The sequence below is a fragment of the Eublepharis macularius genome, chromosome 1 (genome assembly GCF_028583425.1).
Source record: "Eublepharis macularius isolate TG4126 chromosome 1, MPM_Emac_v1.0, whole genome shotgun sequence".
NCBI lineage: Eukaryota > Metazoa > Chordata > Lepidosauria > Squamata > Eublepharidae > Eublepharis > Eublepharis macularius.
Genome location: NC_072790.1, coordinates 254,519,625 through 254,536,453, shown reverse-complemented (window position 1 = coordinate 254,536,453; position 16,829 = coordinate 254,519,625). Strand labels below are relative to the sequence as shown.

At 59.1% G+C, this 16,829-nt stretch overlaps 1 protein-coding gene across 6 annotated transcripts in view; it reads left to right on the top strand.

The window, feature by feature from the left end:
* The window catches only part of ARHGEF11 (Rho guanine nucleotide exchange factor 11), a 49,904-nt gene that overhangs the window by 16,978 nt on the left and 16,097 nt on the right, over positions 1-16,829 (top strand). For 5 of the 6 annotated variants that reach the window (XM_054999238.1, XM_054999220.1, XM_054999202.1 and 2 more), the window contains 17 exons: positions 1,188-1,245; positions 3,068-3,246; positions 3,357-3,428; positions 7,696-7,815; positions 9,518-9,557; positions 9,990-10,060; positions 10,151-10,294; positions 10,556-10,636; positions 10,761-10,862; positions 12,419-12,517; positions 12,774-12,816; positions 13,465-13,561; positions 14,172-14,294; positions 14,825-14,848; positions 15,630-15,771; positions 15,869-15,968; positions 16,163-16,192. In XM_054999238.1, the coding sequence (XP_054855213.1) occupies positions 1,188-1,245; positions 3,068-3,246; positions 3,357-3,428; positions 7,696-7,815; positions 9,518-9,557; positions 9,990-10,060; positions 10,151-10,294; positions 10,556-10,636; positions 10,761-10,862; positions 12,419-12,517; positions 12,774-12,816; positions 13,465-13,561; positions 14,172-14,294; positions 14,825-14,848; positions 15,630-15,771; positions 15,869-15,968; positions 16,163-16,192 (1,525 nt within the window). The remainder of the gene's footprint in view (positions 1-1,187; positions 1,246-3,067; positions 3,247-3,356; positions 3,429-7,695; positions 7,816-9,517; positions 9,558-9,989; positions 10,061-10,150; positions 10,295-10,555; positions 10,637-10,760; positions 10,863-12,418; positions 12,518-12,773; positions 12,817-13,464; positions 13,562-14,171; positions 14,295-14,824; positions 14,849-15,629; positions 15,772-15,868; positions 15,969-16,162; positions 16,193-16,829) is intronic. The other variant, XM_054999211.1, reaches the window with a different exon arrangement.

Sequence of the window (16,829 nt, the reverse complement as noted above, 5' to 3'; positions counted from 1 at the left end):
TTGGCCTGAAGCCGCTCAGTGGACTGATGACTGAGAGAGGTTTGCACTTGGCTGCTCTGGTGGTTTGTTGGCTGAGAGAGTCCCTGGTTCGAATTCTGCTGTGGGCTTGCTTGGCGTGCACTTTTTCCTGTCTCTCACTTCAAACTGTCTTGTGGCCCCATTTCATGCAGGAGGGCAGGGAGACGGGCACCAAAAGCCACAAACCCCTGGGCAGGATGTGCCGTGTTCCATTGCGGAGCATGGAGGGGGATCGCCTCGGAGCAGGGGCAGGGGAAGGACCGGCCGGGGGGTTGTTTGTGATTATGGGCTCCCCCCCCCCCCCCGCTCGGACCTAGTTTCAGTGTTCCAAGACCTCTCACTGGCTCAGAGTCAGACTAGTCTGGGGGAATAAAAATAATAACTTTCAGTTTATGTACTGCCGTTCAGGACAACTTAATGTCACACTCAGAGCAGTTTACAAAGTGTGTTGTTGTTATCCTCACTACAATCACCCTGTGAGGTGGGTGGGGCTGAGAGGGCTCTGAGAGAGCTGTGACTGACCCCAGGTCACCCAGCTGGCTTCAAGCGGAGGAGTGGGGAATCGAACTCAGTTCTCCGGATTGGAGTCCTGCCGCTTTTAACCACGACACCAAACTGGCTGTCCCAGGGCACTGCCCCTCCTAGGCCGTGTTCTGCTGGCAGAGCCTTCAGTCCAAGCCCCTCCCCCTTCCCTCTGGTCCCCCCCCCACTCCAGACTTAGGAGAAAGGCGCCCAAGCAGGCGAGGGAGGTTTGGCCCAGGTGTAGCCAGGTGTTGCCTCCTGCTCCTTGAGGAGAGCTTTGAATGCCCGTCGGTCTCTGGGGTGCGACGAGTGGCTTGGGCTTCCCTTGTTACCCGTGGCTTCTGTGGACGGGGCGAAAGAGATGCAGCCGCAGCCCAATTCCACTTCTGGCTTTCCCTTCATAAAGCTGCACGGCGTCGGACCTGTGGAAATGGCACCAGCGAGGGGAGAGGCTTGGGGGGGGGCCCTCGAGGGAGCCCCTGCTGATGAGTTACACTCCTTTAGAGTGACTGACGAAAAGGGTTGATCCTCTGCCCCTGCCCTCCCCGGGTAGCCCGAGGCGGCTTACAGAGAGAGCAGTGGGGTTTCTGAAACTCTCCCCAGGATGCGGGGAGGGGGCTGCTGACCCTCCTCTTTTCTTCCGGTAGGTCAATGGGACGATGGTGACCAACAGCTCTCATCTTGAGGTTGTGAAACTCATCAAATGTGAGTGTGGCAAAGGAGGGGGCAGTCCCACCCCTTGGAGGAGGGAGGGAGGGAGGGGGAGTCGCTGCCCGTGAGTCTGTTGGGCATCCTCCGTGAGACGCTTCGCTGGACGTGGCCTTTGAGGGGTGTCCACAGTCCCATTTTGCACAAAGCAACAAACGTGCCTGGGCGGGGGAGGTCGTTTGAGTGCCCTGCTTTGCAACCAGAAGGTCCCGGGTTTGGTTCCCGCCGGAGGAAAGGCCTCAGTCAGCAGGGGGTGTGAAGGGCCTCTGGGCTGGGAACCCTGGAGAGCCCCTGCCACCTGGAGCAGAGCAGACTGGCCGGGACGGCCCAGCCCCTGCCTACTTCTGGACTGCCTGGGGACTGGGGAAGCCACGATGTGACACACACACACACACACCCTGCCCCCCCTGGCCCCCGTGCAAAAACCCAGGGACAATTCTCTGCAGCCAGAGGTGGCTAATCTCTAGGAGGGCAGCCTTCTTTCCTGCACAGCCCCTTGGGAGGGGTAGGGGGGCTCCCACGCTCGTCCACAGAGGGTGCGTTAAGTGAGCCAACTCCGTGGCTCAGCTGGTTGGGAGCAGAGCCCCCTCCCATCGCTCCAGCAAGGTCCGGGAGCCTGGAGTCGGGTATTGAACAAGGCCCGTCCCACAGGAAGAGGCCCCACTTCAAAATATAACGGCATTTTCACTTTTGCAGAATATACACAGAATCCCATAGAGCTCTGAGCAACGCTCGTGTCGCAGCGTGACGCTTGCGCCTTGCCTGATGCTGAGAAGCTGTGCCGCCTCTTTGCCAGGCCTCTTCCCGAGAGGGTTCCGAGAGGGGTGGCGACCGGTCCAAAGGCTGCTTCCCAGGACTGGCGTATTGCCCCAGTGACCCAAGCAGGGGGGGTGGGTGGGAGAGGTGACAGGCATGGCTTGCACTGGTCATGGTATCCCAGTCGGCCCACTGCTGGCAGGCTGAAGAGACCTCCAGCCGCTCCTTGGAGTGCCGCCAGGAGCTGGCCAGAGTGTGTGCTTGAGCTGCCCCCTAGCTCCAGGGCGGGTCATCTTGGCAGTGGGAGGGGCCCACGCCTGCTCCTTCACGGCATTCCTCCTGGTCGGAGTAGCAAAATGAGTCGAACTGGCCCGGCCTCTTCCCAGGGAAACGGCGGTGCCAGGGCAAGAACTGCATGAGCAGGCCAGCCAGCAGCATAGCTGCCTTCCTGGGAGTGTCTTCGCCTCCTGCCGCTGGGGAGATGCAGCCCTGCTGGAGCACGCCACCCAGCGCCCTCCGAGGGGGCCACGTCAGTGGCAGAGAAGGCTGTGCCTCTTCTGCCCTTGCGCCTTGCTGCAGTTTTGGCTCTCGGCAGGGAGGAGTCTCTGGAGGATCTCTGTGAGGAAAGGGGCGAGAGGCTTAAAGAGTGAGAGCCGGGCATTCAGGGAACGGGCTGTGCCTCTCATTACAGCAGTCTATCAATGTAATGATACTCTAGTGCTGTTTTTTAGAAAATGGCAGAAGCCCTGGTGGCGCAGGGAGGTGGGTGGGGTGGCCGCTTCCGGCACCAGAAAAAGTGGCAAAACCTGAAAGGGCCCTGGCACTTCATGTACAGTTCATAAAGGGATGTAAATGCTGTTTGAAATTGCCACCGCAACGTCCCTTTAGACGGAGCCAGGACAAACCCCGGGTGCAAACGCAGGCGGGAAGGGGCCCGAAGTCTCCTGAGCACTGAAGCCAGGGAACAGCCTCTTGCCTCTGCCCTGTTTCTCGGAGGGTTGGCTGATGGGCTGCAGTCCGCCTGAAGCCCCTCTCGCTTTCTGTCCCCCCCCCCCCCCCGCAGCTGGCGCTTACGTTGCTCTCACCCTGTTGGGCTCCCCTGCTCCATCTGTGGGATTCTTGAGTTCCCAGCAAGATGGAGACCAGACGGGGCCTCCTCAGATCGCGCCGTCGTGTCCTCCCCCGCTGCCTCCACCGCCACTCCCTCCACCTCAGCGCATCACTGGCCCAAAGCCCTTGCAGGTACCAGGGGCACATGGGCGCTGTGTGCAGGCGCGTCCTGTGGGGCTCAGGGAGGGGGCCGGGCAGCCCAGAGGATGTTGACCAACTATTTGCTTTGCTTCCCAATCCAGGATCCGGAAGTCCAAAAACACGCCACCCAGATCCTCCAGAACATGCTGAGGCAGGAGGAGGCGGAGCTGCAGGTAAGGGGAGTGGCCTGATTCAGCCCCTTGTTTCCCGCCTCCAGTTTGGACAGCAGCAGGAGCTGGGAGGTTGATGGGGAGGGAAAGGGAGGCAGGAGAAGTTTCCCCCTTCTGAGAAGCAGCCTGCTGGGGTGGCGGGAGGAGGGGGGTGAGGCCCCAGAAGGCCCCCGGGCCTGCTCCCAGGCTTCAGCCTCTTCCACGTCTTTCCCTCTCTCTGTGTTGCTCTTGCGCCTCTTGGTTTGGACGAGGGGCCATTGGGTTGGGTCCGGCAGAACCATTCCGCTGACAGCGGCACTCTCCCCCGCGGCTCCCCCGCGGGAAAGGGCCTCTGCGGGCCGAACGCCCTTGCAGGATCCAGCCCTTTGTGGCCAGAGCGCCTTTAGCTCCTGTCGGCTCCCGTGCAGAGCCTGTGACAAGCCGTACAAAGCCCCTCTTGGGCGGCTGCTGCTGCTGCTGCTGCCGTGGGCTTTTCATTGTCGATTCTCCGCAGATTCCCTGATTGGTTAAACGGAGCAGCCTCTTGGGGGGCCTGTAGGCCTGCCTTTCAGGGCCACCGTGTTGGCCACCCAGAGCCCTGCTCCACGCTGGCCCTGGCTTCAGAGACCAGGCCGGTGACTGGCAGGGATGGGGCGGCGGCGGCGGCGGCAGAGCCTTTTCTGTGGTGGCTCCCTTATCAGGGGGCGGGGAAGATACACCTGGCACTGTCATGGCTATCTTCTGGATGACAAGTTTAATAGCGTCCCGTTTCCAGAAATTTTGAGGCTGTGGGGAAAAAAATCTTATCCTCTGGGGGGGAAACATGGAAATTTTGTGGAAAAGGGAAATGTACCCTAAACCTCTCTTACTGATCTAATAACTTGACGGCCCAGGCTAGCCTGATCGCATGAGATGTCAGAAGCTAAGCAGGGTCAGATGGGAGACCTCCCTGGAAGACCCGGGTTGCCACGCTGCTGCGGACGACGGCAAAGCCCAACAACAGCATAACGTTCTTCATTTATAACTTAGCATGCAAAATTGTACTATTGGCATATTCATGGAATTTAAAGGTATACATATCTGGGTGTTTTTAAAAGAAGAGTTGCAGGTATGCCCAGTGCTTGAGGAAGAGTAGCGAACTGCTGCACCCTGTGCTGCCATAGCACATGGGTCTTTAATTTTTGCCATCGGAGAGGCAGGAGATATAAAAGTGGAACCCAGAAGAAAGATTCTGTAGTAAACAGAAGAAAGCATGTTATTTGGACAGAACCTCTCTCATGGAGTTACTGTAGGGAGAGCTGTCAGCATGTTTGGGTATTAAGCTGTGTCTGGGGTCTGAGGCTCCACCCCCAGGCTTGCCAAGAGGAACAGGCGGGGCACAGCCAGGAGGCAACTACTCTGCCGCCCCCACAGACCAGGTCCCAAACTTGCCAGCAACAGCGGGAGGTAAAGAAGCACCCAAGCCTCAGAGGTCTAGAAGGGGCAGGTGGAAGCCAGCTAGCCTCACCCTCTGCTGGGAGGCTGGGAGCCCAGGCAGGGAGAGTGAGGACAACCGGGAGGGGATCAGACCAGAGGGAGGAAGCCCAGGAAGCAGGGACAGCCAGCCAGCAGCAAGACAGGCAGCAGCCTTACCTCCAGTAGAGGAAGGGCAGCACAGGGCCACGCCCCAGCCTGCAGGCAGGCTAGAAGGAACCAGCCAGAACCAGGTGGGGCTGAAAGCAAAGCAGCCACAGGTGGAGCTGCCTGAGGCCCTTAGCAGAGACAGCCAAGGCAGTCAGCAAAGCAGCCACAGGTGTGACTGCCCACGACAGCCAAGGCTGTGGCTAGGGTGCTGGGGCCATGGCTGGGAGGTGGAGCCAGGAAGGGGGCAAGGGATATAAGGGAAGGCCACCCACAGGGCCGGGCGGGTTGTTGTGTAGGAGGGTGGTGGAGTGGAGGAAAGAGAGAATGAGGGAGCAGTGGAGGAGGAGGAGGAGGAGGAGGACCACCGACAGCTGGATGGGGGCAGCTGTCATGCAAGGCAGCCGGGACAAGGTCAGGTTGAGGGGACCTGCGAGTGGACTGAGGGGGTGTGAGGGTGAGGTATCCCCCCCCCTTCCATACAGCGGGATCCCGCATAGTCCCTGAAGGTCCTTCAAGGCGGAGGCACCTGGCGACACCCTTGGCAGAACCTGACAAGCTGAATGTTATAATACCGAGAACTCTGAATAACATATTACCATTATTTATTTTTATTTTATTTATTGTCCCACTTTCTGACTGAGATCCAAGGTGAATTACACAGTGCCACTGAAATGCAATGCAGTCAACAGGGCGGGGGGGGCATTCCCTGGGCAAGCACAACAGCGAGCACAGGACATTCTTGTTTTTATTTTTATTTATGTCATTTGTAGTCCGCCTTTCTCACTGAGACTCAAGGCGGATTACATAGTGTGAGATTAGTACAGTCAGTGGCAAGGACAAGGGCAGGCGTTTCCATACAGCGTCGAGGACATTTCCATAAACAAGGAAACATGCAACGGTGCAAAGCTGCAGTAGCAGAGAATGTGAAAACGAGCATAAAATAAGCGTAGAGATGAAATCTTTCTGAAGCTACCCTTAGCTAATTTACGTGGCGTGTTAAGCAACGTGGAAGCTCCCTGGTGGCCCGTACCTGCCGCAGCATACAGTATCCCTACCAAAGCATCCCTCCGAGCTGTTTCTTACAACGCGGCCGTGTGGTCTGGGTAGAAAGCCCTCCTGAGCGATCCAGCTGTGCGTAGTTTGTGGAAAGCCCGGACAGTGGCAGCTTCCCTGACCTCCTCAGGCAGGCCGTTCCACAGGGTGGGGGTTTTCATGGAGAAAGCGTATGTAGGGGCAGCTGTTGATTTTGCCCAACTGCAGGGTGGTATCCACAGAAGGCCTTGTTCAGATCATAGACACAGAGAGTTGGAAGGGACCTTCAAGGTCACCTAGCTCAACCGTAACGCAGGAAATTCACTACTACCCCCCCCCCGGCTCCATGCCCAGAAGATGGCAAAGCACTGTCAAGATCCCTGGTCAAACTGGCCTGGGGAAAACGGCTACCTGACCCCAAGGTGGCGATCGGCATTACCCTGGGCGTGTAAGAAGGGGCCGTGAGAACTAAGCACCGATGCAGCCCTTCCTGCCCTCCCCCTCGTGATCTGCCCAGGTTCCCAGAAGCAGCAGCGCTGTCAGGTGGCCATCTGGCCTCTGCTTACAAACCTCCAAAGAAGGAGGCGAAGCGGCTGTGGCGGAACATGGGGAGAGAGGCGGTCACACATTAAACACATTATAGCATGTTAATCGTTGCCCAAATGATTTACTGTTAAACAAAAATCTTGAAAAAGTTGTGTAGTATACATAGGAATTATCATTCTCTAATGCTGTAGATAGTCATAAATAAAAATTCCATACTGCATATTTTGAGTAACATACTATCGCTCATCAAACTCCATCCACAAGGGGGGGGGGAATCATAGGGTTTTTTTCAGTGCCCCCCCCCCCAGATTTCTGAGTTTTTCTGTTGGAACAATTGAGTTCCTGGATGTTTTCATGCTATACGTTTGGATTTTGTGAAATGTTTTCAAGAGAAGGTTTTTCTCATTCAAAAAGAGAAAAGGGTTTCATAGAAGGTAGCAACAGTCAAAAACACGTTACAATCCATTAAATATATTAATTGCATTAAAAACAAACATGTCATTACATTAGAATCATAAACATCAGTACCAGAGGCGGTAACTTTTAACAGCGGCCCATCTGCCGAGGCCTGATCTCGTAATCCCCTGGTATGGGGGTGGACGGCCTGCCCCTTCGGTGGGTTGGCAGGCCGTCGGGGGGGAGGGGCTGCATTCTTCACTCAAGGGCAGACCGGCTGAAAGGAGCCCCCTTGGTCCCAACCTCGGCCACAGGCCTGGCGGAGCCTCTCCGGGGCAGGGCTGGGCAGGCCAGCCGTCAGCAGGTACAACGGGGGGGGGGGTCGTCCGCCGCCGCATCCCTCGGCAGTCTCTGTCTGCCCTCCCCAGCTCTTAGCAACGAGTGGCGAATGTTCAGCTGTGCCTCCTGAGCAGTCGTGTGTGTTGCTGTTGTGTGTGTGTTTGGCTCTTAATGGTTTGCCCCTCGTTACCTGAAGGAGGCCGCCTTGAATTCCTTCATGGGAGAGAGAGAGGTGGGACACGGGCTGTTCAGCAGCGTCTCAGACCACGGGAGCCACAGGAGACCGGTGGCAGCCGCCCGCGAGGTGCTGTCGAACACTGGCTGATGCTCTTGGGCCCTTGTCGTTCTTCCGCAGCATTTCTACGAGGTCTACAGCCGGAACCCGGCGTCGCCTCTCGAGGAGCAGATCGAAGGAGCTCGCCGCAGAGTCAGCCAGCTGCAGCTGAAGATCAGGCAGGAGATGGGGGGCTCGGCGGTAAGCCCGTCTGGAGGAGCTCCGGCTCGGTCCTGCCCTCTCCAGTCCAGGCCTCTGGCACGCCTAGTGTTGAGAAGGCCGTTTCTCTCCTGGAGGCTGGGCAATCACTGTCGGCCCCAAACGGGCAGGCAGGTGGTCCCGGGCTCCGTCCTCGGTGCCTCCAGGCGGCAGGTGTGCTGGGAAGGGCATTGCTCTGCCCCGAAGCCCCTGGCAGCCAGAGGAGGTGATGCAGAGCTTGAGGAGAGGCCAGAGGCTTGGTCCAGAAGAGGGCCTCTTCATGTGCTCCGTGCCTGCAAGCCTCCATTGCTGCCTCGCCTGTGAGCTGCTCCGTGGAGTTCTGGCGCTTTGGGGGATGCTGAGGGGAGCCCGGATCGCTTGCTGAACTTGCCTGGAGGTGGGGAAGGAGAGGGTCGTGCATTCCTTTGGCTGGCCCCTTCTGACATGTGGGTGGACAGTGGTGGGGTCAAGCTGACAGGAGTGTTCACCAATTCTGTGCTTCTCCAGACGCCACATTTATGGACTCCAGCGGTCCCTTGTTACCACATGTGCTCCCTTTCACGTGTATTCTGAGACATGTGCGGACTCTCTATCTTAGGTTTGGGGATTCTCACCCAGAACCGCAACTAATTGGGGGAACCCTCTTCCACAGTCTGGCTAGCTTGGAAAACTGACACATTTGCCATTTAGCAGAGCAGAACGTGCAATTTAGGGGGATCTTTTGCCTGGATAGTGGGCAGGCAAGCCAGTTTGGTGTAGAGTCAGTTTGGTGTAGTGGTTACGAGCAGCAGGACTCTAATCTGGAGAGCCAGGTTTGATTCCCCACTCCTCCGCTTGAAGCCAGCTGGGTGACCTTGGCTCAGTCACAGCTCTCTCAGGGCTCTCTCAGCCCCACCCACCTCACAGGATGTTTGTTGTTATGGGGATAATAATAATGACATACTTTGTAAATTGCTCTGAGTGGGCGTTAAGTTGCCCTGAAGGGCGGTATATAAATCGAATGTTATTATTATTAAAGTGCCTCTAATAGGTTAGCAGTAACCACAAAATAGCCAGATCTTTTCCATAGCAAGGTTTAGCAAGGGGATATATAGGAAATGAAAAGATCCTCAAGGGTAAGGACAGTGACGTGGTTGTGTTCAGAAGGACATGCGTATGTAGAGTTATGCGAGAGGAGAGGACGTGAAAGAGAGCCGGGCCTCTGGCTGGGCGGGGATTCTTCTCCAAGGAAGGGCCCCCAGGAGGGGCGGGGAAGAGTGGGGTTCACAGCTGGGGGAAGGAGAGTTTTTAAGAGTCAAGGCATGAGCAGAGCGGCGGTGCTGGGCTGGGTGGAGTATGCTGCCCCCTTTGCTGATCCAGAGGCTGAGAGGAGGGGAACTTAAGCAGAGCTTCCAAAGGCCCTGGGAAATAATAACAAGGTGGGGCAGTGGGGGGGGGGGGCTCTCCTTTGAGGCAAGGAGATGTCCTGAAGGAAGAAGCTTTCAAGGAGCGGCTGGACGAATACATGTCAGGGATGCTTTAGGCTCATCCTGCACTGGGCAGGGGGTTGGACTAGATGGTCTGCATGGCCCCTTCCAACTCTGTGATTCTAGGATTAAGAAAAGCGGAGTTGGCGGTCTCTGAACCAGCAGAGAGGATGAGGCTGCAGAGTTTTGCCTGGCAGGAGGGGCTGTAGCGCTAACCTCTAGGCCTCATTCCATTACAGGCCGGCGATTCCAGCTCCATCGGTTCCCGTGCAGCTGATGGTGAGTTATGCAGTGGTTGCGTTTTTCTGCCCCCTGGTTTTGAGCTGCAGGTTTGTAGCGCAGACGGCTGTTGGCCCAGGCGGTCCAGAAGGGGTGGGTTGGTGCCTTGCTGTGGCCGGAGAAGGGGCTCGGTGTCAGAAGAGGCATTCAGCTCGTGGCTTACATGAGGGAGAGCCCCCCCCCCCCGACAAGGAGGACTTCCTCTGCTCAGCAAGGAGAAAGCCTGCAGGGAAAGCACAGCTAGAGCCGTTTGGGGGTCTCTTGGCAGCACTCACCTGTGCTCCGAAGCGGGAGAGTGCAGGTGGGGGTGGGCCACCTCTGCTCTGGGGGAGAAATGGATCCCACCTGGTTGCTCCAGCAGCCGCAGCAGCCACAGCAAGGCCTGCCCTTCTTCTCTGCCTGCGGGGTTTTCATTGCGTTGCCTCCCCACAGGCTGCCTGGACTCCCAGGATGGCGACAGTGGCTTGGACTCGGGTCCTGAGCGCTTCCCTTCACTCAGCGAGGTGAGGCCGGAGGGCTCTTTTGGGCTGCCCCCGGGCTCGGTGGGGAGTACCCCTCAGCACGGACCGATCCCCCCTTTGTGTGTGTTTTAGCAGATCTCCCTGAATCGACATTCTGTCTTGTCTGACCCTGGTGTGGACAGTCCCCCCCACCCCTCCCCGGTCATCCCTGCCAAGGCCCCCCAGTCCCGCTGGGCCCACAGCTCCGACACGCCTTTCTGCCCTGTGCTGGAACAGGTGAGCCACAGGGAGGGGCGGGCCTCTTTCCGCAGGTGCCCCAGGTAGGATGCCTGGGAGAACCGGAAGCTCGTCTGTCTCGTGGAGCCCTAGCTTTGGAGGGCAATGTGGCTTCAGGCTTTTGGTCCTCTGAGACAATGGGGGCTAGAAACTTGGTTTTAAAGCAGAGACTTCCCATTATTCTTTCCCGGATTGTTGCTTCTCCGTTTGATGGCCCTGCCATGTTTCCTGACGCTTGGTTGTGTTTGTTGTTCTCTGCAGGGCACAGATGCAGCCCCAACGCCAAGACCACTCATCATCGGTCCCGAGGAGGATTGTGACCCAGGATACTTTAACAAGGAGGTGGGTGTCCTGAGAGGCCGGGGGGCCCTGCCCAGGGGACACGTGTGGGGTGCCCTGGCATTCCTGGCACGCGCCCCCCCCCTTTCTCCCCGCTCTGATCTCGGTCTGGTGCTTTCTGCCCTAGGGCGACTCCCTGTTCCAGGAGCTGGGGAAGCTGAAGTCCCGGCCGGCTCACCTCGGGGTTTTCCTGCGCTACATCTTTTCTCAGGCCGATCCAAGCCCTCTGGTATGACCGCCTCGCTGGTCTCGCTGCTTTGGCCCTTGCAGGGCTCCGGGGCAAGGGGCAGGGCAGAAGAGGGGCCCGGCAGGCTCACCCTCCTCCTCCTCCTCCGTGGATCCTGCCAGCTGGCAGGGTGCTCTGTTCAGCTGACACACATCTGCGACTGGTCCCTGGCCTTTCTCGGCCCTGGCCCCAGCCTGGTGGGACTCTCTGCCGGTGGACCGCAGGGCCCAGCAGTAGTTGTTCCACCGGGCCTGCAAGACGGAGAGGCTTATGGTGGCCGAGGGGGCCAAATTATCCGGCTGGCCTCCTCCTGGGGGTGGGGGTGGCCGTTGAGCTCCCCTCCTGATCTTGTTGTCCGTTTAAAGAGCATGCCACCCCTGCCCTACGGGGATTTGATGTCCGGGCTTGTGTGATAGCGTGTGCTGCATTCTGAAACTGTTTTATTGTAATTGTAAATTGTTAAATTTTTACATTCTAGTAGTTTTTATCTTAGATGTTGTTATAACAACATTTGATAATAATAACAACAACATTCAATTTATATACCACCCTTCAGGACGACTTAACAGCCACTCAGAGTAGTTTACAAAGTATGTCATTATTATCTCCACAACAACAAACACCCTGTGAGGTGGGCGGGGCTGAGAGAGCTCTGAGAGAGCTGTGACTGACCCAAGGTCACCCAGCTGGCTTCAAGCAGAGGAGTGGGGAATCAAACTCGGCTCTCCAGATTAGAGTCCTGTGCTCTTCTTAACCACTACACCAAGCTGGCTCCCCGCTCTGAGCCCACTTGTGGGGAGAGCAGGCCACACATTTGAATCAATCAATCAATTAATCAATCAATACCCCCAAGGGTGAAAGAGCAAACTGAGCAGTGTCTTCTGGGACGCTGGCTGTGCGCTTCTAAACATTCCTCAGCCAACAGGGGCTTTAGAGCACACGTTTTAGAAATGGGAAAGCAGCCGAGGCCGAACCCCGCTTGCCGCGTGTGGGGAGCAGCCATGGACCCTTGCCTAGAATAGGTGCGTGGGTGGGGCTGAGTCCCTGAAGCGCCGCTGGGTGGGCGAGCACTCTCTGGTTGGCCTGAATGTAGGCCGCCTCCCCCCCCCCCCGCCTGCCCCCCGTGTCCTGAACATTCAGGTTCATTCGCGTAGGCGGTTGCTGACTGCACGCGGGCGGAAACTCCATCAGGTGCATTCGGGGTGGGGTGGGGGGTTAGAACCGAGAGCCAGGGTGGCGTCCTGGTTAGAGTGTCGGGCCAGGATCTGGGGGCGAGGGGCGCAGACTCAGCTCCTCGGTCCGGAACGGGGGGGGGGGGGGCCTGCTGGGTGACTTTGGGCCAGTCCCACCCTCTTGGCCTAACCCCCACCCTGTGGGGATAGAGGTGGGGAGGACAGAGCGGGAGAAGAGCAGAGCAGAGCTAAACTGGGAGCGAACGCTCCGCCTCGGGCCTGGCTCCCTTGCCTTGGCGCAGAGGAGGCCCTTCGTGCCCGCTTCCTCTTGCCCGCTGCCCTTTCGCAACCTCTGACGCCTGCCGCTCTTCCTTCCGGCTCTTGCAGCTCCTGTACTTGTGTGCTGATGTTGGCCAGCAGATGAACCCCAAGGAGGCTCGGGGGCTCAGCAAGGACATCTGGAACATCTTTTTGGAGAAAAATGCGGTAAGTGTTGGGGGGGCGGGGGGGGGGGCTGAGGGCCCGGAGCGGGACGCGGCTTTCCCCAGTGCGTGAATTTGGATCGATGTGTCATTTGAAGTTGGGAATCTCAGCAAAGAGAGAGGGGAGCCCCTCCCGAACGGGGCGTGCCAAGAGATAGCGCCAGCCTTGCCCCCCCCCCTTGGGGGCGGTGTGGGGGGAGCTGTTCTGAGCCATCCCCCTCAGCCTGGGATGTTCTGACACCATCTTTTCCCTCCCGCAGCCGCTGAGAGTAAAGGTCTCCGATCTGTTACTGGCTGAAATAGGTATGTTGGGTTGTGTGTGAGAATGCAGCACGCCCCCTCTTTGCACTTAGAAATGTAGCTGCTCTGGGAGTGTTTGAGAGCCTGGAGCTCCCCGGCTCACTGCCCAGCCCTTTCCTTTTCCAGGGATCTGGACCTGCCCTCTCGAAGGAGACCTTCTCCCGGGCGGGGGGAGGGGGGGGGGAGGGAGGGAGGGGGCTGTTTTGCCTCCTTGTGTGTGTGCAGCACTGGGGCTGTGTGGTGCTTGTGCTTTGAGCAGTGCTGGCTGGGGCCAGGCTGTCCGTTCTTGGGCAGAGGAGCCAGGTGGGCCCCCGGAAGAGGCTCTGAGCGGGTTGGAGGAAGAGCACAGCTCTTGCCAGGTGTTGCCAGGCCTCCGCCTTCTCCATCCACCCTTCGCAGAGCCCTTCCCGAGCAACCCAGAGGATGCTGCATGCTGGCCAAGGCTCGAGCAGCCGGTTTTATTGCTTTATTCTATGGGAAGCGTTTGCACCTTGCCTTTCCACGTGGCTCAAGTGTGGCGGGTGCCACGAGCATAGCAAGAGGGCCTTGAAAACGAGGAGGGGCTGTGAAGGCCTCCCGGGAGCTGCAGAGGTGACGGGGCCCCTTCTGGCTCCTTAACGCTTTGTTCTTGCCCCGAAATGGTTCCTCCAGAGTCCCGGCTGCAGAACGGGGAGGATGTGCGGAGCGCCTTCTCAGAGGTGCAGGATGCAGTCTTGCCTGAGATTCAGGAGCAGATGCAGGATTACAGGTGAGGCCCTCTTCCCTCGGCTGGCTGCACTCCTGCTCGTGTCAGACCTCTGGCAGTGGCCGCCCGGGATCCCGAGGATGCCCCCAGCTCTGGCCCCTGGGGTGGAGGGGAGATGCTCGGCCGCTGAGCTGTGGCCTCCTCCTTCCCTCTCTGCCCTTCAGCCCATAACTGGAATGTCTTTGGGGTCCCTGGAGGGCCCTCGTCCTTTGCCCTCTCGGGCTGGCCCTCAGAGGCCACGGCCAAGCCCTCAAAGGGACAGCGAAGGAGGCCCACGGCTGTTTCCTTTTGACCTGCTTGGGTGGCGTTTTCTGTCTGTCCCAACTCTGTCCTCCCCCCCACCCCCCAATCTGTAGCAGGACACGGTGCCTGGAGAAGTTGGGACCAAGGTGCGGGTCCTGGGGCAGGGCCTTTTCATTCAGGCCGAGGCCAGCAGAGGAGGCCTCCGACCAGCTGTAGGCGCTTTGGAAAGGGAAGGGGGCGGCAGCGCCTCTCTGGTTTTAAGGATGTCTTACGCCTGCCGTTGTGCCTGTAGCCGCTTTGCATTGCGGGGGCCCTGAGCTGCGGGAGGCCAACAGGAGGGAAGCCAAAGCGGAGCTGTCTGTGTTCGCAGGACCAAGCGCACCATGGGGCTGGGGAGCTTATATGGGGAAAACGACCTTCTCGACCTGGACGGAGACCCCCACAAGGAGCGGCAAGTGGCCGAGAAGCAGATGGCTCAGCTCGGGGACATACTGTGAGTGCCGAGGAGGAGGAGGAGGAGGATGGGCTTGCGTGGCACCCTCTCTGGGAATGGGGTGTGTGTGTGTGTTCCCAGGGGCAGGAGGCCGGGCAGCAGCAGAGGGCAGACCTCCCCTCCCCGCCCCTCTTGCGTTGCTTCATGCTGTGCTTCGGAGGCAGCTGGAGGGAGGGGCCTGGGCTGCTCTGCTGTGGAATCCATTCCAATGCGAAGGGAGAAGCAGGACCCCTGCCCGGCAGGCAGGCAGGTGGTCCTTCCGGAGTCTTCACTGGGAGTGCCAACCCAGAGAGAGCTGGCCCGGGAGCCATGGCACCCCTCCCTGGCAGGGCTGATCTTCTCCGCTCTGGAGAAACCAAGGGGCTTAAAATGCACACAAGACAGACAAGAGAGGGGAGACGGCTGGGGTTTGAGGGGGCCTCCCTCTGGCAGACAGCACCAGTGTGTATGTGGCCTCGGTAGGCATGGTCTAGAAAGGCGGTTTGGGGGAGACGTGGCAAGATGCCTGACCTTCTCCCTTCTCTCTCCAGATCCAAATATGAAGAGGACAGGAGGTGAGTGCGCTTCTCTTGACTTCAGAGCTCACAGCCCGCTGCACACACCTTCTTGGTAGGGTGCTGGGGCGGGGGTGGGGGGAGGGAGTCACATTTGGGGGGCAGTTCTGCAAATCCTGGGTAGCTGGAGGCAGTTGGGGCCAGAGCAACTTTTTATGCCCCTATGACATTCCCTGTTTCTTTAAAAAAAATCTATTTTATAGTCCGCCTCTCTCGCAGAGCCTCAAGGCAGGGGTAGCATCCCTGGAGTAAGGCAGTTTTGCTGCCCAGGACCTTTGGGTTGGCCGTTCTTCCTGAAGGGCTCTAGAATTTCTTCGGGAGCCCAGAGGCAGTTCAGGAAGCCGTCGACTGTGTCCCTGGGAGGATCCGCTTGCCCGACGCCTGCACTTTCCCCTAGTGCCAGGGAGCGGTCTGCGTGCAGGCGGAAAGTGCAAGGGGGAGCGGAATTCGAGCCGCCGGGGCTGCCAAGGAGCCCCCGTGTTGGCCTGGGCTCTTGGGCAGGGTTGCTGACAGCCAGAGCCTCGGCCGAGAACGGGAGGGAGGCACCCTGCTAGGACTCAGGGTCCTGACAGCACCGAGCGAGCAGCCCGCAGGGGCCTGGGGGCGTTCAGGTTCACCGTTTGCGCTTCCCTGCTTGCCGCTTCCGTTGGCGGGGCTGCAGCACCTGGCACGGCTGGGGATGCTGCCCAGATGGTGCGATGTGCCATCCTGCGGCTGATGGTGCCGTTCCTCCAGCCTCAGCAGAACGGGCCGTTGCTCTCTCCTCTCCCCCACCCCGCAGCTCCCCCATGAGTTTCGCCTTGAGCACTTACGTGGGCCACTTGGGAATCCGCACCCGGGAGGTCCGCCTGGCCGGCACCGCTGAGAAGTTGCAAGCCCAGGAGAAGGAGAAATGGCTGCCGTTCTTCCCCAAGGCCAAGAAGGTAGGAGGTGGGGGCCGCTGGCGCTCTAGGGGTGTCTCGGGCCCCCAAGAGCTTGCAGAAGGGGCCCCCCCTCACCCCGCCTCTTCTGGGTCCACAGAGCGGCAGCAGCACCAAGAAGGACAAGGAGGCCTCGGAGGACAAGAGGCGGAACCCCATCCTGAAGTACATCGGGAAGCCCAAGAGCTCCTCCCAGAGCAGTGAGTGTGTACCGGGGGGGGGCGGTATGGGGGGGGGCTGCCTGCAGAAGCTCCTGGCCCCCGCTTTCTTTGGAGGGTTCCGTGGGGTCTCTCCCCCCCCCCCAGCTTCCCTTGTTGGCGTTCCTTGTTCATCTTACATTGTGCTGTGCAAAATTTGATTTTGACATCCCACCTTGTTTTTCTTTTCTTTCCAGCATTTCATGTCCCTTTGTCCCCCGTCGAAGGTAAAAGTGACCCGCCCATCTCAGTTGCTTGTTTCCAAATTAGGGGAGGGGCCTTTTGTCGAGGCTGACTTTGGGCTCGACTACGGAGGGCCACTGGCTTCTTGATGGGACCCTCCAGCAGCAAATGCTGCCCGCCTGTGCCCGCCTCTGGCTCTGGGGTTTGGTGCCTGCCAGCCCAGCTCCAGAGTCCCCGCCTGGCCTTGCGGGCGCTGCCCCTTGTCTCTGGCTGGGCCCTCTCTCTCGCCCTCCAGTGGACCCTGAGCACATTGCACCCCAGGAGCCGTCTCTGTGGCAAGCTGCTGGGAGCGCGTGGGAGCCTGCTGGCGCCCCAGCTGAAGACATTCCTGAGCCCAGCTGAGCCGGTCCTTTGGACGGGCTCGCTCCATTTGTGGTGCTCTGGCCCCCCCGCCCCCCCCCCAGCCTGCTTGCTTTCTCTGTCTCTGCGTTTGCCATTACCACGGGGGGCTGAGATTGGGGCAGGCTGAAGGCAGCTGTTGCTGGGCAGGCCACAGTTGCCTTGGAGACCCCTCCCCGGCCCCGAGGAGGGTGGCTGGCCAGCCCCGGCCGCTTTGAGCAGGAGTGGCTTGTCTTTGCCCCGTGTTGCGAGCCCTGCGCTGCCCCTGCTTGCTGCCAGGGA